The sequence below is a fragment of the Mirounga angustirostris genome, unplaced genomic scaffold (genome assembly GCF_029215605.1).
Source record: "Mirounga angustirostris isolate CCGP_5_RB_7025 unplaced genomic scaffold, mMirAng1.0.hap1 SCAF_2, whole genome shotgun sequence".
NCBI lineage: Eukaryota > Metazoa > Chordata > Mammalia > Carnivora > Phocidae > Mirounga > Mirounga angustirostris.
This window is the reverse complement of record NW_026991710.1, coordinates 59,475,550-59,499,215: the sequence shown is the minus strand read 5'-3', so window position 1 is coordinate 59,499,215 and position 23,666 is coordinate 59,475,550. Positions and strand designations below refer to the sequence as shown.

At 40.8% G+C, this 23,666-nt stretch overlaps 1 protein-coding gene across 1 annotated transcript in view; it reads left to right on the top strand.

Moving 5' to 3' along the window:
- The first annotated feature begins 2,399 nt into the window (after positions 1-2,399).
- The window catches only part of BTC (betacellulin), a 43,168-nt gene continuing 21,901 nt past the window's right edge, over positions 2,400-23,666 (top strand). The window contains exon 1 of the mRNA XM_045879427.2: positions 2,400-2,711. Within this exon, the coding sequence (XP_045735383.1) occupies positions 2,648-2,711 (64 nt within the window). The 5' untranslated portion in view covers positions 2,400-2,647. The remainder of the gene's footprint in view (positions 2,712-23,666) is intronic.

The window sequence follows — 23,666 nt, the reverse complement described above, 5'->3', positions numbered from 1 at the left end:
TCATATTTCTGTTCATTCACTCACTCTTATGGAATTAAATAATGTTAATGTTAATGTTAATGACCACTAGGAAGTCTTCCTATACTGCCTTAAGGCGATCTTTTGGAGAATACGGGTGGACCTAGAATCAATACATTCCAAAATTTTCCTTTCTACCACCACATGTGTGTCTGTTTATGTGTTGTGTCCCACAAATAACCACTAGCTTATATTGTCCCGTCCAGAGGCAGGGAGGAGTGTTACAGCTGGAGGCCTCTCTGTGTGGGAGAAGATGCCCGTGTAAAGGCCTTCCAAAGGAATCCACTCAAGCCTCATATCAGATTTGGGAGGACTGGTTTTACCTGCCTAAACCTGGCACAGGCAAGACACCATCAAGCATTTCCTTGGCCAGGGAGAGTGGGGATACCAGTCCTACCTTGTGACTTTGGTGCAGTTTTGACCCACTCTTTTCTTAGTAACAGCTCAGCTTAAAATCTAAAGCATTGAGACACACCCCAGTTCCCTGAATGAGGCCATAGGAAGGTCAAACTCTCCCAAAGTTTGTAGTTGTATCACAGATTTACCTTCCTCCATGAGAGAACGAATTGAGAGAGAGAGAGATAGAGAGAAAGATGGGGAAGAGGAGGAGGAAGAAGAAAGGAAAAAAGGAATCAGGGGTAGGCAGAAAGGAAGGAAGGAAGGAAGGAAGGAAGGAAGGAAGGAAAAGGAAAGTGGCTTGACCTTGAAGAGATCGGACTTCCAGTGCCAGGAAATTTGCAAGTCATATTCTCCAGAGTACTTATTTTATTTCTGGCATTAAATAAAGCCCTTAGGGAAGGCTATTAATTTATCTCTGTATTAAATTACACTTGTTCATACTCTAGTGGCCTGAAAAAGTTAATTTACCATTTGAATGGCATGAATGATGAATACTTACATTAAGTCCGGGCACTTGACAATACTTGACAAACATTTAGCTTTTTTTTTTTTTTTTTTTTTGCTTAGATGTGCTTTATTTTTTATTAGTATCTATGGAAAAGGAAAATAAAATAGTGATGTTCTGTGGATAGCAAGGCAATTCCTTGATAGGGTACCATCTAAGAGCAAAAGATGTCTTAACATAGGGCCCTGGAGGGAGGAGAGAATATCAGAAAAGAAAAGGACGGGGGCGGGGGGGTGGAGATGATGCCAAATCCCTTGCCTTCTCCACACCTGCCCTTTTTATTTGGGATGCAGTAACCTTCTATCCCCCAACCTTAGATTTCTCTAAACCCTGTGCCTACCTACTGTATCGTATCACTGCTTTATGAGCTGTCATGTGGGGGCTAGAATGGGATTCTGAAAATTAACAGCTGATTTTTATTCCCCTGGATATATCAGTTGCCTGGGACACTAAAATAATATGAATTAGTTTTGAAATGAAATGTCGTTTGTGGAAGAAGAGTGCATAATAATTTGCTTAATTTAAACAATGGGGAGGAAAGGACAGACATCTGAACTGTATTTCATAACTAATGAATGTTTATTGGACTTTTGGATACTGTAGAAATACAACTCTGTACTGGCGGGGGGGGGGGGGCAGCATGATTACATAGTAATCTTGCAAGAGGAATATAGATCAGCATGAAAACAGCTGTACCCTTTAGTTATTTTGGAGGCAAACATATTAATCACACAAGGTAACATTGGATGTTGCTTCTTGTCTTTGAAAGCTGTGGGGGTGCCTTTGTGTTCCAGAAAATGCTTGGTGCAAAACCCTGGGGTCCCACCTCTCCATAAAGAGGAAGTGTGATGAAGTAGAAATGAGTGCTTGGCAAGCCACAGGCAAAAAGCATTCTCCTTATTTTTATAGATCCAATGCAGTACATGAATTTTTGAAATAAAGGAGAATGCAGTGAATCAAGGAGTAAATGGATACATAAGAAAACGAAATTTCTAACGTAGCTCTTGGTGAGCCAAACTCCCAGATATTCAACAAATTATATATGTAAAGGAAAGGCTTGTAAATTGTCAAATGCCTAAGGTTAACCACACTGTATGTTGGCTCTGGTCCCTCGGGGACACCAACAGTTGGTTGAAATAAGGGAAGCTAGACATCAGGGCACGCGTGGGGCTCTGATGCTCCCTCCGTGCGTTGCAGGAGCTTAGAGGAGCTTAGAGCCCGCTTCTCGAAGCACTGCCCGCAGGCCCAGCACCTGAGCCACCCCTCCGCGGGCATTCCCTCCGCTCCTCACCTACCTGTCTTACTCCCCAAAGGGGAGGGAAACCGAGAGTCAGGTGCGACCCAGCAGGGGGAGTGGGTGAGCTGGCCCGAGGGCAGCCCGAATACGTCCTCGAGTGTGGGTGTGGGTGTGGGGCAATTTGGGTGGGAACAGCGTGGAGGTTACCACCACCGAGTCCCGCGCCTCGCTGCTGGGGTGTGTGCAGAAAGAGCGAGGATAAATAGGAGGCTCCCTCCTCCCAGCCACACTCCCGGAGCCTGCCGCCCGCCCGCCCGGGGTGTTGCCTGCCCAGGGGCCCGGGTGCCAGCCTGAGAAGTAGTTTCATTTCCTGCTGGCCCGAGAGAGTAGTTTCCAGGCCCGCCCTCGGGCGCCCGTGGCCCGGGAAGGGGCGCAGGAGGAGGCGGGAGACTCGTCCAGGGGCTGCCCGGCCCCTCAGCGTGGGGTTGATGGACCGGGCCGCCCCGGGCAGCGGCGCCGGCTCCCTGCCACTGCTCCTGGCCCTCGCCCTGGGTAAGTGGCGCGCCTGGCACTGGAGCCCCAGGAGGAAAGTCTGCGGTGGAGTGGCAGGGAGGGCGAACCCTGATCCGCGCGGGCATCTGGACCCCCCGGGCGCGCTGGGGGCTGTCAGGGCCCAGGCGGAGCGCTCTGACCCCCGGGCGAGCTCGAGGTTAAGGTTTCGGCGCTTGGCACCTAGGGCTGCACCTGCTGGGGCTGCCCGAGGGCCGAAGGGATCCCGCGGCCCCGCTGCTGGCGCAGGTGCCGGCGAGTGAGGGGCGTGGGAGCAGAGCCCACCGAGGAAGGAGCAGGGGACACTGGACGGAGGACAGCTCCGGGGAGGCAGAAGGAAGGGAACGCCCTGGCTTAAGATGCGGCCTGGAAGGGCCGAGCACAGTGGAGAGCAATTTGTGGGGTGTGTGTGCGCCTTGGGTGTGTGCGAGAGACAGGGGGACGACTCCTGGAGGGCCAGGAGTGGATTAAGACCCCTGGCCCTTGTCAGGGCAGTGGGGAGGGGCTGAAGGAGGAGAGAAGACAACTTCTTTTTTTTTTTTTTTTTAAGATTTTATTTATTTATTCATGAGAGAGAGAGGCAGAGGGAGAAGCAGGCTCCCAAGGAGCAGGGGGCCCGTTGCGGGACTCGATCCCAGGACCCTGAGATCATGACCTGAGCCGAAGGCAGTCGCTTAACGACTGAGCCATCCAGGCGCCCGAGAAGACAACTTCTGAGACCTTAGGCCCCGGCTGCTGATAGGGAAAGGGAAATGGCATGTTTTACTGAGGGCACTATCTAAGCAATGCAGAGATGTTTTACTTGGAACCTATTATTCCCTATTTTAAGATGAAATGGGGGAGGGAAGACTTTCTTCATTGAGAAAAAGTAAACTTGGGCTGTTCAGTTCAGGAGCACTGGGTGCGGTTCTGCCCTGAGGGAAGAGTGGTGGGACTGGAGGAGCAGGATGCCTGGATCCGCTAGAGGTTCCCCTCACTTCCTTGGGAGGCAGCCTTGGCAGAGAGTTCTGGAAGGCAGGTGCTGGGGAGAGTTCTTGCAGCTGGATGTGGGAAGGGACCAAGGAAGGCATGTAGGTGGGAAAATCCTGCTACATCAAGACATCCCCTCTGCACCATGGTCATTTTGAGGGAGGTAGAGGGAAGGGGCAGCAATATTTTGTAGTCTTAGCTGGGCTCAGGGGTAGGGACACCTGGGCTTGAGGCGCTAAAGTGGGGGGAGGGGAGTCTCCACAGCTTCAGTGTCTCCATGACATCACTTCTGCCTTCAAGCCTGGGAAAGGCTGGATCTCTCACGTGGTGGGGAAAGAGGCAGAATCTACATGGACACTTTCATTTGGCTATGGTCCTTGGAGTAGGAGAGGTGGCTAAAAAAATGTGTCATGACCTTGGCTGGAAGTGAGTGGATCTGACTTAGGGCCATGGTTAGCGAGAAGGGGCTGATTTAAGAAACCCAGCAGAGGAAGAAGTGAGTGACAATGTAGTTGGGGCATCATGTGGAGTCTGAGGAAGAGCAACGGGCAGAGAGAGTTAGGTCCAGAAACAGTGCTGATGCTTTGGGCAGCATTGTTTGGATGAAGCAGGCGTTTTCTTCCTCCCCCTTGTCTGGATTTTCCAACAAAGTATTGACTGAAAATCTGCTATAGTCAGCAAGATGTTAGAGTATATGGGGAAAGGGGTGGGAAGAGGGCTCAAGAGATTCTGAGACATGAGTTCTGCCTGAAAGATGTTATGCTGAGGGGCGCCTGGGTGGCTCAGTCGGTTAAGCATCTGCCTTTGGCTCAGGTCATCATCTCGGGGGTCCTGGGATGGAGCCCTGTGTCGGGCTCCCTGCTCAGCGATGAGTCTGCTTCTGCCTCTCCCTTCCACTTGTGTTCTCTCTCTCTCAAATAAATAAAATCTTTTTTTTTTTTTTTAAAAGATGTTATTCTGAATTTGGGAATGCAAGACTAACCAATACGAAACAATAAGAGAAACATCCATAAAACCAGAGAAGGGCTAGCTCGCCAGGGAGGGATGGAGCAGTGGGAAAAGCTGCATGAAGGACATGAGTGGGTGTCTGGGTGCCTGGATAGGATTTGAAATAGGCAGGAGAGGCCAATGATAGAGGGTGAAGTGTGGGGCGAGGGGACAGAGCTGGGGGCCAGAAGACCTGACTGTCTCAGGTATAACCCAGGTACTAAGAACTAATTAAGGCCTAGATTAGGGCGTTGTGCCACAGCAGAAGTGTGATGGTAGAAGTGATTATTCCAGGTTGATAGACATTCTTTCCCCTTTACTATCTTGTAGTGCTTTATTATTTTTTTTCTCAAAACTTGTCATGAGACAGAAATGAAAAGACAAAACAAAACTCTAATCCAGTGCTGTTGTTACATTCAAGGTAACCTGATTGTGCAACTGTCCTGTTGAATGTTTGGCTTAGGGAACTGAATTCAGTCTCCAGATCCCCTAAAAGCTCCACTGCATGCAAAATTCCAAAGGATGTAATTTGTTGGCATCAGTGTTCCCATAAAGTGGTTTGATTTCTCTCACACACGCTTGACTTTTCAGTCCCATTCCTAATTTAGATCACATGTTAAATGTTGTTTACTTTTTGAAGAATATGTGAGCAATGTACTGTGTGATGCACTATGTGTGTGTGTGTGTGTGTGTGTGTGATGGGGGAGGGATGGGGGGAGTGCCTCGAGAACAGGCATGGGGCACACAGGAGACTTGGTTCCCGCTCTACCATTCCATGACTCTCAGATGTCCATAAATGACAAGATTCTGGACATTGTTTTTCTCCTTTGTAAAATGAAGGAGCTGCTTTAGATGAGCCTGACATCCTTAGCAACTTGACATTGTACTCATCTTTAACTAACACTTCCACTGGGAAGTTTAACAGAAATTTTTGTACAACACTATGTACCTTTCATTTACTTTGTGATGGGCTCTTTGTTTCATGCAAACTTGATCATAACAGAGAAAACCGTAGGTGCTGATTTCCTTGAGAAATATGGTAAAGAGGCAATGACTTTGGGGCCCCTGGGTGGCTCAGCTGGTTAGGCATCCAACTCTTGATTTCAGCTCAGGTCATGATCTCATGGTTGTGGGATCAAGCCCCGCCTCTGGTTCCAGGCTCAGCAGGGAGTCTGCTTGTGATTCTCTCTCCCTCTGCCCCTCCCCCAGCTCCTGCACACTTGCCTGTTCTCTCTCTCTCTCTCTTTAGGGGCACCTGGGTGGCTCAGTCTGTTAAGCGTCTGCCTTTGGCTCAGGTCATGATTCCAGGGTCCTGGGATCGAGCCCTGCATCGAGCCCCGCATCCGGCTCCCTGCTCAGTGGGGAGTCTGCTTCTCCCTCTCCCTCTGCATCTCCCCCTGCTCATGCTCTCTCTCTCTAATGAATAAATAAAATCTTTTAAAAAAGTAAATAAATCTTAAAAAAAGGCAATAACTTTGCTTAAAGTATCTTTTTTCATCTCAAAGAAATCAGATTATCTTTTTTTGATTCTGTTTTTTGATTTCTCCCTCTCATCCAGTTGCTGTATAAAAACTAAAACGGAAATCATAACCAGTGAAAAAGGTAAAAAAGTGCTACCTTTTAAAAAATGAGTGAATTTTAAGACTAAAAATATGTTCCCCACCTCATTAAAATCTAAAACATTAATATTTGGGGACGCCTGGGTGGCTCAGTTGGTTAAGCGGCTGCCTTCGGCCCGGGTCATGATCCCAGGGTCCTGGGATCGAGCCCCGCATCGGGCTCCTTGCTCAGCAGGGAGCCTGCTTCTCCCTCTGTCTCCCTCTGCTTGTGCTCTCTCTGTCAAATAAATACAATCTTAAAAAATAAATAAATAAAACATTAATATTTGTGAGTGGGTTTAAGTTCCGCCTGAGAATATGAGTGTGCTCATGCCGTGTATCTAGCTTCCAAGTTACTAAGCAGGTAGGTGGCCGCAAGTAAAAGTCCCATGGTACAAATGAAGTAACTGAAACCCCAAATGCTGCAAGATTTTAGGCTTCGCCTCTTCAGTTATACTTCTGGCTTAGAAGAGCATTAGGAGTGGTTTTTTCCTCTTCACAATCCCAGGTTTTGCACATAAACAGCTGTTACAAATTGATTTTTGTTATTGCTCCATTCTCAGTTGCTGTGTGGAAATTCCCAAATAATTCTGGAAGATCCCACCACTTGCAAGCATGCTTTGTTATGTCCAACTGAAGGTGCCCCTGCTGATGCTTTGGTCGGCCCGTGTCTGTGCTGAAGTCAAAGGCCCTGAGGACAGAGAGTCCCTATGTCTGTCTGTCCCAGGGTCTCTGCAGACACCGCTCACCCCAATACCCGGGTGCTCCTCAAGTCCTCAGAGAGACCAGTGCAAGAACCTCATCTTGTTTTTCCTCACCCTTTTATTGTAGTCAGCTCATGCCAAGACATAGACATGAGTGTAATGAGGAAGACAGTCGGGGGGACAGTCAGAGGGACAGGCATCACGCTGTACCTTGAATCACCTCTCTGAACCATGGACCATGCTTATAAACTCTCCATTAGGATTAGCATCTTCCCAGGAGGGTCCAGACAAGCCAGAATCCAGACTGCATGCAGTTAGGCCTAGACCATGATCCTGATACCCTTCCAAAATTACCATGACAGACCCCTAGATCCACAAAGAATCTTGGGGAGGGGGAGGTCAGGGTTAGGAGAGCACCAAAGTAAACTGTAAGAGGAAAGCAACTGATTAAAATGGATATGCTTGGTAATGCTAATAACAGCTAGCTTTCCCAGGCAGATTTGTATGTTGAAGAAGGACTCCCAATAGCTTAAATGAATCTTTAATTGTTAAAATTTAAAGAAATGATAGGGTATTTTTTAGATGGTTGGAGAGAGAGGGGGTATTTAATCTTAATTCAGATCACTTAGGCGATAACTTACTTTGATTATCAGCAAGGTCAATTCCAATAGCCACGAAGTACTTTTACTCATTCTTTACTTTTTTTTTTTTTTTTTTTTGAGGATATGTAGTATGTTATTTACCTGACCTGGAGAGTAGAGGCACTGGTTCCAAAATGGTGACCAAAAGTATCACTGAAGTATAACAATGTTTGTGTTCAGCCTTTTTTATTTAAAAGTGCTTGAGTTGATAGTATAACAGGATGAGTTATTAATATAACATTTCCTCCACTGCAAAGTCATAGCTTCATTCATTCATTTTTTTACTTATGTACTTTTTAATTTATTTACTTATTTACTTATTTACTTTTAGGGTGGGGGATGCATAAAGAGTGCCTGGCACATAGTAGGAGCCCAAAACATATTAGTTAACTAACTGAATGAATGCAAGTTTGTGACAATGTCCAGTCATTGAAAAAATAGCAGATTCAGTAAAGAAAACAGTTCTACTTCTTGTTGGCAAAACATGCACACAATTCAGAGATGTAGAGATACCTGCTTCTTCATCCTTTTTTTACTTGGAACTTGCTTCCAGCAATGCTAGAGAACCTTTCACCAAAGGACTTTTGTTTTGCAAGTAGTTTAATTACTTCTGTTTCTTACATTCTGTATGGGAGATTCAGACTACTCTTTGTCTCTCAGTGTTTGCTTCGATGTCAGAAGCAATCAGTCAGAATAGGGGCTTTTAAAATAAGTGTTTACATGGTGGGAGGAAGGTATTGGATTCAGGGCATTCTCTAATGGGTCGTTAAAAAATGCCATTTGAATTCTATGAGGTGTGAGGTAATTTGCTGTCTTGTTTGGTTATAACTTTTTCTTTTTTTTTCAGCCATTCTTCTTTCTTTTCTTTTTAATTTTAATTTTTGTATTTAAATACAATTAATTAACATATATTATTAGTTTCAGATGTAGAAGTCAGTGATTCATCAGTCTTATATAATACCCAGTGCTCATTACATCATATGCCCTCCTTATTGATGATTATAACTTTTTCTAATACACACGTTTCATTAGCTGGGAGTAACCAAGTTGCTATGTTCATGGTTTCTATTCAGTATTAAATGGAATAAAAACCTGTGGTGGATCCTATAGAAGTTGAGACAGATCAGCTGTGGAGGCTGACTGTGGTCTGACTTGTTAGTGTTGAGGAATCCCTAACTCTAACATTATATGTCAATATCTCATAGCAATCAATGGTCTGGATTTCTTGATGGTTAGACTGAAGCATGTGATGCACAGACCCATGCCCCCTGCCTAGGGGTGAGTCACATGGTCCAGGTCTTTCCAGAGAAAAATAGGACAGCTTGCCTCTGCCTCTTATTCCTGGAAGCCTAGTACAAAGGTCAAGAAATTGTCATAGAGGCTGAATGAGGCACTTTAGGAGATGTAGACTTGACTTCTTCATGACCACCTTCCCACTGAGATGTCATTCTGAGTTTCTGACATTTGACTGGTCCCATCTCCTAGGGTGACTGACGCACATGTTGCTGATGACACAAGCAGATGCCTGCTTGACTTTTGCTGTGGAATCTCCACATAATCCCTTACATTTGGGGGACCTTTACAGTTGGAAAATCATTTTCAAATCATTATCTCATTTGATCTTCACGCCCAAAATAATAAGAGAGCAGTTATGTCGTATGCATGCCAGGCACTGTTCTAAGAACCTAATAACTCCTTGTATCCATATGACACAACCCATCTAACACACAAGCTATACATCATTATCATTCCCATTTATATAGGAGAATATGAAACACAAAGGCATTAAGTAACTTGTCTAAGCTTCTGGCTTTATGAGCATGAACTCTGAAGATGGGGTAACAGAGCCTGGATCGTAGTAGATAAATACATGTTGCTGAATGAGGTAGACAAGAGGAGATGGGTCACCGAAGTGCAGTGCAATGACATATCATTGCATTGAAGAGGGACCCGGTTCTCCTGACTTATCAAAAAAACATTGACGTTCATACTAGCTGTTCCTACCAGCTTTGCTTTCCTTGATGCCGACCTGTGCATTTGTGGCATCCCCAGCTCTGGATATGCCTCAGGCTCTTGGATTCCTGGCTCTTTATCCCAGCCAGGAAACCTGCCTATTTATATCCTAGGCACAGGCCATCCCAGCCAATAGTGAACAGTTGGTGGGATGATGGTCCTGAGAGGACCCACAGGCCTATGACTGAGAATGGCTAAAAAGAGCATATCCTGAGGTGGTATGATGCTGTGGTCAAGAGTGTAGACTCTGAGCTAGGCTATATCTAGGCATGACCCCCCTGGTGCTATGACTTACTAACTCCTTGATCTTGAGCAAATCGTTTAAACCCCTCGGCCTCAGTTTCTTCATCTATAAAAGCCAATAGTAATATAACCAAGGCTATTATATAGACTAGATTAATTACAGCACAAAGCACTTAAAATGTGCCTGGAACATAGTAAGTTCTGGATAAACATGAGCTATTATAATAGGTAACAAGAAAGTACAGAAGAAATCATTAACTATGATCAGTATATTTTTAAAATTGTGGATATTTTGATTCTGGGTACTTCCTTAATGTAACCAGGGTCTATCAATTGATAGAAAAACTTTATTTTGCCTTTATTTCTCAAATTCCTGCTCCCACTAGTTATGAAAAAGGAAATGGCTAAAAATTATCAAAGGAGTTCTATTTGACTGGTTTTGTTAGAAAGGAACAAATGTAAAAAATAATCCTGCAAAAGCAAAATGCATATCTGCTTTCTAAAAATGTCTCTATAGAATCTTATTCATCTGCCAATTTTGATCCTAGTTTTATGCAGTGAAAAGCTCTACAGCACTTGCCTGGCATTGACACCCAAACCCAGCATCTTAAGGTTGGACCAGACACAAAAGTCAGCCTACACTAGCAGAGAAAAATAAAATATTTAGGAGATAATTTTAATATTTTAGACAATCTCATCAAAATGGGGTTATCTCACTTATTCAAATTAAACAAATAATTATCTTAATTAAAAAAAATCTGTCATTACAGAAAAATGAATGATGGCACACTGTCAAAATTTGTTTCTAAAAATCAGAAAAATGGAAAAATGAACAGAAATTGTTTTTAGAGAGTTTTCTTATGACAAAATAATGTTTTTTTCCAGATTATAAAGAGTAGACAGCTGTGCACAAATGCTGTTGTTCCATACTATTGTCTTGTAACATTGAGAAAGTTATTTAATCTCCTTGTGCTGCACCGTCTCATCGACAGAATGGTATCAATAATAATGCCTATCATCTAGGGATATAGGATTGTTTTGAGGATAAAATGAGATAATTCAGGAAAAGATTTTAGCAGGATAATTGGCTACGAAATGTTCAATGTATTATTAATATTTTCACCTTTGTGAGTATGTAGATAATTTAAAATTATTTCATAGGTATTGGCTAAAAAGAAGAAACAGAATGATTTCATTCCTTATGCCAGTTGGAGTGCTGGTGTTTTTGCTTTGATCAAAGGAAATTGCTTTAATATTCACCACTGGAAGCAAAGGGAAAAAACTAGAAATCTGCTCCATCATAACCATGCTTTCAATAGTGCTTTTAATAGTTCCATTAGAATGTAAGCTCCATGATGGCCGAGATTTTCGTCTGATTTATTTACAGCTATATTCCCAGGGCCTAGGACAGTGCTTGTACATAGTAAGTGCTCAATAAACATTTGTTCAATAAACGAATCTGAATGCACATAGCACAGGAGTCCTCCTAGACCAGTCACTTCTCATAGTCACAAAGATCAAGATATAAACTTTGTGCACGCGTGCGCACACACACACACACACACACACACACACACTAGCTTCCATAATAAAAAACAAAGAATCTTCATGTTTCCCAGTAACTCTTTATATTCCATCTTTAATGCCTCTGAATTTGCAAAAAATGACTTATTTTAGGCAGTTGTTCACTTAGATGGTAGCTGTGCCTGGTTTTACTGAGTAGGCTGACCTGATAGAATGAGATTTGCTCATGAAATTTAGGTATTGACTGCCACCACCAGCAAAACATGGACTTATCCAAACACAAGACTCTCTTTCCCATGGCATAGTGTTGGGAGTGGACTGTTAGAAAGTAGTCTTTATTTCTAAAACATGTAATAATAAGGAAGGTATATCTAAAATTGTTTGCTATTTTAAAGTGTGTCTAATACTATTATAAAGTGTGTCTAATACTGTGCTTAGCATTAAGGAGAATTGTCTAAGTATGTCATTGTCTTTCCAAAAAGAGTTTGTGTTATATTGGGCAAAAATGTTTATCAGGAATGGAACATTGTATAGTAGTTGAATACCTAACAGTTTAAATTACTAGTAAAAACTAAATATGACCTCAGAAGGAGAATTTGTTATGGGCTGGAGTGATTGGGGAAAAAAATCATCAAGGAAATAGGGACTTGAGTTAGTTATCCCATGAGGGTGGTAGAGGAAACAATGGGAGAAAAATTAGAAGGTGGACAAATTAATAATGACCTTTTCCTTGTGTGTGCAGCAGAGAGTGAGCAGGCCCACATGCCTAGAACAAAGAGTTAATTTTGTGTGGTATCGAGGGAAATATTGCCTGGGTAAGGACCTGGTTTCCAGAATGAGAACATTAGTCAGGATCCTGAATTCTTGATGCAGTGCCATCTTCACAGGATTTCCTAGGAATTAGAGCCAGGACATTTTGTAATGTAGACAAATTCAGGCATTTAGTTATAGGTTAAGACTTTACTTTAAAATGTTATGTGGTCTCCTACCTGTGGAACTTGTTTGAATACTGGGGAAATATCCAAATTCCATTTTGCTGCGTGCCCTGTAGCTTGGTGAAGAGCTGGCCTCACCTTGCTTAAGTTAAGATTACAGGCTGATCTGAGTGGTTTGCTTTGTGGCTCCTAACCATGTACTGCTAGGCTTTCCAAGGCTGGGGGTGGCTCATAATCACGAGGTAGCTCCAGGCCCATCTTAGAGTAGCAATTGCATTTGGAGAAAGAGACTAATCCAAGAGGACCAATTCAAGAGAATTAACTCTCGACCACAGAGAAAAACAGAAGGAAACGAATTTAATGAACTTTATTCTTCTCACTGACTCCCCCCACCCCGCCACCCCTCTTCTATGACAGCTCCATTCACTAACACTAAAGACGTCGTTTTGTCCCTAACTCATGTCAGAGGGCCTCCTTCTTGGGAGTGTAATAATAATGGATAATGAGTAGCTATTGTAATATTTTCAATAGGGGATTAATACAGGGAACGCAGTGACTTGTTTTGTTTTGTTTTGCTTTTTTAGAGAGAGCAGGGGGTGGAAGGGAGGAAGGGCAGAGGGAGAAGGAGAGAGAATCTTAAGCAGGCTCCACAACCAGCACAGAACCTGACAGGGGGCTCGCTCGATCTCACACTCTTGATTGAGCCAAAATCAAGAGTCCGACGCTTAATCGACTGAGCCCCCCAGGCGCCTCAGGGAATACAGTGGTTTTAAGATTAGTTTTTATGTGCAGAATGGATCAGATGAAGAGGGACGAATAAGAGCAAGTAAAGAGAAAGCAGCTGTTCTAGGCTAGGAAGTAGCCTAGAAAGTCTGGACCAGGCAATGGAGGGAAAGAAATAAATCCAATAAATGCTTCTCAGTAAGATTTTATGGGATATAATGACAAGTCATGTGTAGGTAAGAAAGGGGAAAGAGGAATGAAAGCTGTCTCCAAGACTGCTAACCTGAGAGAGAAAAAGAATTTATGGTGCCGTATATGAAAGAAAGCTGCTTTTTTTCTTTTGGTGAGAATGCAAAATGCTTTTGAGACATTCAAATGTCTTATGAGCATTTGGAAATATGGAAGTTGACTTCAAATTAGAGCAGTGGACCCCAAATCTGATTGCTCTCCCAAGAAATGTAAAAAGTACAAATTATCAGGCCTCTCCCCAGACCTACTAAAGTCTGATTGAGATGTTCCCATGAATCTAAAATTTTAAAGACCTTCCAGGAGAAAAAACAAATTTTCCTTACAGAGTAATTGCAAATAATATATGTAGATACTATCCCATGTAGGAGGTCCTTTTGAGTGTAGGCTAGTTTCCAAAGAATAGAGCATGAACAGGAAAAAGAAAATGGTAACTTTACAGTGCAAAAGTCTGGCACACACTACCTTCACTAAGTGGCCAAGTTCAATATCACCAATGATGTCATGTAGATGTCATGAATCCCTCATGTAATGTGATGAGGGGAACACGTCTCTTCTGTAGAATTTGCTCCTAAAACCCATAACCCCAGTCCAATCCTTATAAAAATATCAGACAAACCCAAAATTGAAGGGCATTCTACAAAATACCTGACTAGTACACATCAAATTTGTCAATGAAATCATTAAAAAAAAAAACAACAAAAAACCAACCAACAAGGAAAGACAGAACCCATCATAGATCAGTGGAGACTAGAAATCCTGACCGAGAAAGCACATTAATGGAAAATTGGTGGAGTTAGAATGAAGTCTTGAGTTTAGTCAACTAAACTCAATTGGTACATTTAGTAATGTACCAATGTTGGTTCTTCGTTTTGGTAACTGTGCCACGGTAATGTAAGATGGTGACATTAGAGGAAAGAAAAGTGGGTAAGGAGGATACAGGAATGCTCTGTATTTTGCAACTGTTTTATAAATCTAAAATTATTACAAAATAAAAAGGTTAGTACAAAAAAGATCCTACAAGAGGTCCTAATGACTAGCCAGTTTGGACAATCACCTGGTTAGAAAATAGGGCTGAAAATAGAAAGTAATCATTTAGCTGATTGTAATTTTAGACTCCACCACAGTGCCTAGTGATGATTTCTAAGTAAATATTTATTTAAATGCTGAGACCATGGGTGTTTTGTGACATGGAATGGCATTATGAAAAAGAATACCAAGGCAAAATCATAGGGATAGAAAGTAGAATGGTGTTTGCCAGGGGCTAGGAGAGGACAGGTGGGGGGTTACTGTTTAGTGGGTATAGCATTCAGTTTTGCAAGATGAAGAGTTCTAGATGGTGGAGATGGTTGTACAACAGTATCAATATGCTTAATACTACTGAACAGAGCATTTAAAGATGGTTAAGATAGGAAATTTTGTGTCATGTGTGTTTTACCACAATAAAAACATTTGAAAAAAAAAAGAAGGCTGGGAGTAGAGTGTTGGTGGCGACCATATATGTGGTGTGGGAGTTGGAAAAAGAGCTGGCAGAGTTGAGTGAAGAGGGAAGGACAAGTCAGGAAGCTGAGAATGGGGGTGGATTTTGGATGGAAGACTTGGGAAAGGCAACCATATCAAATACTGCAGAGGGAGGAGGCTGAGGTTCAGGAAGAGGTCACTGGTGGGTGAGCTATGAGGAAATCATTGGTGTTCTTAAAAAGCCAGAGACAAGACATTGGTAGTAACTGAAGAAGACACACACACACACACACACAGACAACTGAGAGGATAAAAGTTGGAGTGGTGGCTAGAAAAGAGAAAATTTTGGTTTATGAGAGCCAACTTCAAATCATTGAAAAGTTGTCTCAAGAAAGGTTTCCTCTGTGTAGTTCAGAGGGCACAGATTGGATTAAAACTAAAATTCCAGGAAGGTAGCTCTCACCTTAATTTTCTCCCAGGTAGAGCTTTGAAAAAAATGGAATCAGTGGCTTGGGATGTGGTGAGCTTCCCATGCCTGGACATGTTTATGGTCTGGTGGCACTTATGGAAGTTGTGTAAGGGATTCTTGAGTTAGATAGGAGGTGTGCCAAATGACCACCAAGGGTTCTTGTGTCTCTACAAACACAGCATGATGTTACTGCCATTTGGGAATGCTTTGGAGTTTGGAAGACGGGGTTTCAAATTAAGACACTGTCAGCTGACTTCTCTGGGAAGAAAAGAAGAGGCAGGACATTTGAAACCTTGTGAACCAGTGGTGAGGTTTTTCCTTCTTAAACTGTATTCAGTGACCTTGTCTTCTCATGAATGAGATATCAAGGTTAACATCACTAATGATGTCATGTGGATATGACATATTCCTCATATGATGTGATAATAGGATATCTTGGAATTTAGTACCAATCCCATGCCCCAGGCTCAGGTTTGGCCTTATATTTTACCATTTATTAGGATAATAACTTATCATGGGGATTCAATTATGAATTGGAAAAAACCCTGGCATAACTATAATTGATACATGATATTAACAAAAGTTTCAAATGTGATTATTGATTATTTCAGGAGACACATTTTCAACATTGTCATTCTTTCATAGAAAACTTCTATGAGAAAATTCTCTAATCACTTTTAGATACGTGACAATTTTCCTGAAATGGAGGGTAAGATGAGTGATTGAATGTGTGATTTAGATGCGAGGTGAAACTACACCTAAGAATAATAAGCTACACTTCACATTTGCTTTTGCAGAAGCATGACAAAGGAAATGCATCCTGTTCTCTCTTAGTAATTTCTATTCAACAGTATTCACCACTGTTAAATACTTCTTTTTTTTTTTTAAAGATTTTATTTATTTATTTGAGAGAGAGAGAGAATGAGAGAGAGCACATGAGAGGGGGGAGGGTCAGAGGGAGAAGCAGACTCCCTGCCGAGCAGGGAGCCCGATGCGGGACTCGATCCCGGGACTCCAGGATCATGACCTGAGCCGAAGGCAGTCGCTTAACCAACTGAGCCACCCAGGTGCCCTGTTAAATACTTCTTAACTGGTTTTCTAGACTAGTCAGAATCTTTATTGGGACTCTGTCTTTCGGATGTGCTGAACAGACATTGCAGAATTTCAACTGGAAATATGTGGTGTGACCATGTCTCAATGTGTCTTATTTTCATAGGTAACACAGGAAAATCAATTGAATTATTTCACAGTCACACCACACACAACAAGAAGGCCCTTGTTCTTAATACTCTGTATAATTGTTCACTCCAGCTGGACAGCTTTACTCAGTATCTTCCAAACACACTAGGCTCATTTCTATGTCATTGCCTTTGATCCAGTTTTTTTCCAACCTCTGTGAAACTTTTCCTTATGGATTCTCCAGCTCAACACATTGCTCTTTTTTGGGACTCCAATAGAATCTATTTTCTATATACCTGACACTTAAAATATACTGCCTCATCTTTCTTTTTACTTTTGGTCTCTGCAAATAGTTTTGTTGATAAAGATAATAATGGGTTAATGTTAAGTTGGATTGGCTTTCCCTAGCTCATTTTAAGAGCCTAAATTCTGGGGCTTTTTCAGGTTGGGTAAGCATCTACTCTTAAATTCTATGTTCTTTCCCTTACCATTATTAAAGTTTGATGACGGTTTCCTCATGGTTCAGAGACTGTGTTATCACTAAATCCAGAGGCCAACTCCACATTTTCTCCTCATTTTGCAATCGGATAATCCTTCCTGATAACAAATTGTTCTTTTGCTTGGTTCCTTTCTCCTCCTCTCTATGAACTATTATGGAAATTCAGTGAGCCCAGAGCTTTCCATTTAAAGTATTATAATGTCTGACTGTCTGGAATGGTCTTATCATAAAGGAATGGGAATCAAAAAGTCAAGTTTTGACAACCGATGATTTCTAAGAAACTAGCTCTAGGTTATATGGGCTTTCCATTCAATTTAGTCATTGTTGTCACAGATTTAATAATGGTCATGGTGAGAAAAAAAAAAGAGGTTGATTTACTGGCAAAGGCATTATTGTAGTGTTGACAGTTTTCAGATATATGAGTTAGCTTATGTATGACAGGTGGTTAAATTACTTCCCTCTCTGGGCTTTAAAAATATAAGATTGTGGAGTACTTTTATAAGTTAAAAAAAGTGTTATCCATCATTCTTAGCCTTTCTTAAACACCAAGATGCTGTTTCTACCTTTTGGGATAAAATTTTACATGGGAAGAGGAAAGAGTTCATCTATTACTTTCCCGATTTTGAATGAACATAAACTATGAAGACTCCCTTATTTTTTTCTGTCCTGTCTCTATCCCTTCCTAGCCCTGAAAATCCAGAAGCCTGTCTTTGAGTTTGATAGTATAGGCAGTTTTCCAGGTGATGTGATTTGAGAGACCTTGGAAAAGTCCCTCTTTATCTTAGAACATGGCTGTCCATGAGATGTGTTGATGCCTCAAATGCTCATTGGACCAGGGCACAAAAATATGCCCCTCTGAAGACCCCTTTGACCACTTCCTTTGTCACTATTTAGCTCCCCACCCATACTGGGTTGCCCTTTGTTTTGGGCTTGGATAACATCATGTCCAGGGCATGAGTTCTGGCCTCTCATTCAGCAAAGGGCCAGAGATTGAGGCCATTAGTACCCATTACATGGAATTTTGTCCAGGAAATGGGTGATGAAAGTGATTGGGGCAGACATATTTCTCCTTCATTCTTTCTTCCATGAACTACTTCAAGATAAAGTTTTTTTTGGTTTTTAAAATGCTTTATATAGCTTATGTATGAGTGAACATGTGGTCTGAACAGAGTTTGGTGTCGCTTTGTGGTGCACTTTGGAGCTGCATCTGTGTGATGGGCACACACATTGCATTGCTTTGTCTTCTTCTTTGCTTCATTTCTTTTTTTCTTCCTCATTCTTGTGACCCCAGAACTTGTACCTCCCAAATAAAGTGAGAATCCCTTCATAGGGACCTTTCAGGTTCTGCTTTCTAGAAGACCCAGTTTGAAGCACTTGAGTTCAGAGTATTTGAGTTAAGTAATTTCTCTCCTTGCACATCTGCTTTGAAAGCAAACACATTTGGAAAGGAAATTATATTTAAAAGTTACCTTCTATTTGGGGAATGTCAAGGCAGTACAAAAATATTGGTTTATAGGAGGGCAATACAACAATGAAAAAAATGGAAAAGGAGTCAACAAAAATAGATGGACGAGAATGCTAATGTCAAACTTCACCTGTTTTAGTTTTTGTCTCGGTCAGTCACAAGCCCACAATAATAAACATCATTCCATTCCCTAATATTTTTTTCAACTGCATGTTATTTTTTTCTTTTTCTTTTATTTTGAGAGAGAACGAGAAAGAGAGAGGGAACGCTCTTGCGTGTCTGCACAAGCAGTGGGGGAGGGGCAGAGGGAGACGGAGAGAATCTTAAGTAGACTCTGAGTTGTGTGCAGAGCCAACTCGGGGCTTGATCTCATGACCCTGATATCATGACCTGAGCTGAAATCAAGAGCCAGATGCATAACCAACTGAGTCACCCAGCCGCCCCTTCAACATGGTAGATATCGTCTCATTTTGGACTTAGAAAATGCTCTCTGTATAGTATGCATACTCAGGATTCTGTTTTTCTTCTTGACAATGAAGATACAATGAAAAAATGTCCCAGATCCTTATAGCTTTTACTCTGAATGTTGATTAAAACTTTAAAAACTTTATTAACTTTGTTTTTCTAAAATTAGAGATGTAATTTATAATCTCCTTGGTTGTTAGCACCATTCAAGATCTGATTTTATCTACTGTGTTTGTATCACTGAATCACTTAACCAACCCACTGACTCAGTAACCCTGTCAGACATACACAGTATGCTGAGTCACCAGCAGAACTGTCCTGAGAATACAAAGAACCATACAAGATGTCATATTTCTCTTCATCAACTGAGGTGCATTCACTTCAAATGTCTCTTAAAAATGCTGGAGAGAAACAGAGTGTGGAAAGGCCAACACATTGTTCTGCCTCACTAAGTACATACATATAACCACACTGTAGGAATGTGGTATGTGTATGTATATTTATCTTTTGTACCTTATTTCATAGCCATATTTTACACAGGAATCAAATCATAGCATAAATGTAGAAATATCCACTTAGGAGAATGATCATCTACTGTTTTACCAGAAGAATTTGAATCCTTTTTTACTTCAACTCTTTTATTGCTGCTATTGTGTTGAGTACCTACCCTGTGCCAGGCATTACCAAGGTTAATAATTCATAATTTATTTTTTCTCTTTTTTAAAGCACATAACTAGATCTCTACCATGTAACTTCCTTATTATGGGCCTCATTTTACAGATGGGGAGCCTGAAGTTCAATGTTGAGTGACTTAATCATAATCATAAAGCTAGTGATTAGAAAGTGCATCCAGGATTCAAATCTGGTGCCATTTGACTCCCAGTTTATCTCTTTCCCACTAATCTATACTCCTTTCTTCTAATATAAATAGAATTTTCGGGATTTGACTATGAGATATTCTTCCAAGTTCTGCTTATATTCAGAGATTAATAAATTCTCCTTTCTTTGATTTACAGTTATATTTTCTAATGGGACATGGAGTGTGGTTCAAATCCTAAAATGAGATTGATACAATATCATAAGAAATCATTGGATTTGGTAGATACAAGCAGAAGTTAAGATATCCAAGAGGATGTCCTAAGTCATCAGAACACAGATGAATGCTGTCAAAAAAATTATTTTTTGATAATGTTATATTTATTTTTAAAATATAAAATGCATTTGGCTGTAAAAATGGAAAATTCAGCTCAGAGATGAGGCAAATACAACATACATAACTGTTTCAGTTGGTCACATTTGATCTTTTTAAATAGTTGACCCAGCTGGTGTACAACTTACCTCAGCATTTAGCAGTTAACTATGAGACAGTGGGTCATGCTCCTTGTCAGGCTGGCTCTCTTTCAATGCTTATATTGTTCCCAATGACTTCATTCTCCATGCTGGCTGACAGGGATAATACTTTTAATAAATTCTGTAATTTTTAATTTGAGCATCTCGTAAATGGAGCCTTGACTCATGAAAGTAGAATTGGGTTTCTTTTCTTTTTTGTCTTTAGTTTTATGAGTACAGTTGATATTTAAAAACTAGCACCAGTAATAGAGACTCGATTTCCCATCACTTAGCAAACACAACTAATCTAACATTATTTTTGTTTTATTTTGTTTCTACTGTTTTAATGCATCCTTCAGAAACTCTGCAGGTCACGTGAAGTAGGTTAAATGAAAGAATAAGAAAAAAAGATTGTGAAATATTTGACTGATAGGTGAAATCTAATACAATTTTTAAAGAGACCTTTAAAAAGTCTAAAACCATTTTTTTAGGTAAAAAACAAAAGTGAAACAAAACAGAGCCACAACAAAAAAGAAAAAATAAACCCATCAGTACACTGCTTCCCAGTAGTACAAGAGATATAGGAGTTTCCTTTAATTGCAAACAGACTAAAACCCCAGTATTTAATCAGATAGCCAAAAATGGCTGATGTGCTATGGGACTGCATTACCAGAAATATGGTGCCTACAACGTGCGGGACGAGAGCCCCATTCTAGTCTGTCTTTGCCAGACCATGTGAAATGGCACCTTGGTTTGACTGCACAATTAAGGGACCATGGCAAGGATTATGAGGGTCTTGATGATGACAAGTAAAATGTGGTTGAGGGAACCAGGATGTTCAGCCTGAAGAAGAGGAATCCTTTCAGGAAGATTTGATAGCTAGCTTCAAGTAAATGAGAACCTGTCATGGGAAAGAGAGGTTAGGTTTAGCCCAGGTGATTACAATGAACAGAGTAAAATTATGGGAAGGAAAAACCAGCTTAATGTAAAGAAGTATTTATAGAGCTTTAGAAATAAATGCTTAATAATCTCTTTGGATGAATGAACGGCTGCAATTGAAAGAATGGATGAAAGATCTCACTGAAATGGAACGCCTTAGAAGAGAGTGAAGACTCGGTACTGAAATTGTAAGGCAGGCTTGAAGAACTCTCCCAGAGGATGATTTCAGGGAAGTTGAGAGTTGGTTGGTAGCATATTTTAATTCCTCTAAGGTTCTTACTAATAAAACTGGTGACTCTTATGATATGAATGAAAATCTTATTATGTTTTCCACATCTAAGTATCGTATTTTCTTTTATTTTCTCTAAAGTATAATCCATACCTTCCCTGATAAAGATAATGACCATTTTAATAACATATGTTTTTTTAAATAAATTCTTTTGCTATCTTATTTCTTTTGATTTTCATGAACCAGATTATGGGATGGGCAGGAAACCCATGATTCTAATTTTTCTTGATGAAAAAGGTGAGGATAGATTGTTAATTAGCTCAAGGTCACACGGTGAATTAATGACTGAGTTCGATGATCTTTCCACAAGATAATGAAACTTTCCCAAAGAAATTTTTTAAGAAGTCAGAATTTGAGCCTCTGAGGCTGTGTGATTGATTTACATTAAAGCAACACATTCAAAATGAAAGCTATATTTTGGATATAAAAATATTAAAACAGGTTGGAGAGAATGCAATAGTTCTCAACCAGGTCAGTTTTCCTTTCAGGGATATTTAGCAATGGTGGGAGATATTTTTGATTGTGACAACTCAGAAGTAGGGGGAGAGGTGGGGGTAGGATGTTATCGGCATTTGGAGGGCAAAAGTCATGGCTAATCATTATTCTGTGATGCACAGCCTCCCATAACACGGAATTATCCAGCCCCAAATGTCAATAGTATGAAAGTTGAGAAATCTTTGGATGTTTTGCATTCATTTTAAGCCAGAACTTGGATTCCTTTGAACAATGAGGTGAGATATATAGAATGTAAAATACCTTTAAGCTCTTATTTTCTAAAGACCTTTCATTTACTGAAAATAAAGTTATATTTGCAAAATTACTAACTTTGACTGCAAAGGATCATACACTGCAGAAGAGGCCCTGCCTTTCAGGCTACACTTTGTAACCTTTTCTGCCTTTACTGGTAGCCCATCCTTTGCCTCTTTCCTATACCTTTGGCTTCTTTCTATTGATTTTCTCTCACGTTAAGAACAAAAACAAAAACAACTCCCTTTTTTTCTTTATCTATTCACTCATCTTTCCCCTCCCTTTCTCAGTTGGACATCTTTGAAGAGTAATCTGAAATCATTTGCATACTTCTTATGGCACTAGTATTTCTCCTTAATGTTTGTCTTCTGGTGTCCCATGTATCTGTGATTGATACCACAGTCCAGCCAGCCACTCAAGTCCCAAACTCTGGGGTCATTCTAGACTTCTTTTTTTCTCACTTCCCACCCTATCCCACCAGCCACCAAGTCTTTTATATTTTACTTTGTGATTATCTCTCATGTTCATTTCTTCTTCTCCATACCCAGTGCCACCACCTAGGTTTAGGTGTGTCTGAATCACCTATCCTGGTGTTCAAGCAACCTTTTCAAACAAACACACACACAACAAACAAACAAAAATATTATGCTTATTTCTCTCTTAAAGCTTTTCAGTGACCCCAAATTAAGTGCCTAACAGAATCCAGAGTAATTAAGATGGTCATATTTATTTGCCCCCCAGCCTCCTCTCCATCACAAACCCCACCTACCTGCCAGACAAACCAGACAGGTTGTATTACTTACACTGTGTCCTTTTACAAGCTGTCCCTTTTGTTTAGAATGCCTTGGCTAGTTACAACTTTGTTTATCCTTTCCGTAAAAATTAATTTCATTTTTAATAAAGTAATAAATATACATAGATTTTAAAAAATCCAATAGGACTAAAAGGTTTACAACAACAAATAGCAGATCTTGGCACCATGGCTTCCTTCCTCTCCATCTCCTAGAAGCAACCATTTCTGACTCTTTTAAGTGTTTCTTCTGTATTTACCTCCGTCTTGCTAAATCACTTGCTTGTAATACTATTTGTTGAACTGGCAAGTTTAGATTTTACCTACTGAGTTTCTCTACCCTCCTAATTTCAGTATATCACTATAGGGGTGATACTCAAAACATTTAAGAACTGGCACCGCATAGATACTGATAAATCACCACAGTTTCCCCACATGGTGTATGTGGGCTAATTACTGGTCCTGATTTTATGATAATTTTTGATATAATAATTTAAATTATCAGTATTTACATTATTATTACCATATAAATCTTGTCTACTGCTGAAACAAATAACCTCAATGATTATGTTATCCTGCTTACACAATTTTTATCTTCTAGAGGTTATTAATTGATGTTTTAAAAAAATCATTTCTTCCTCGTTAAAAACTCCCCACAATGCTCACCTTCTCTATCAAGTCTGCAGCTAGGTAGATTTGATTCTCCAGCCTGTGTCACCTCCGCTGTTGTCCTTACTACACTA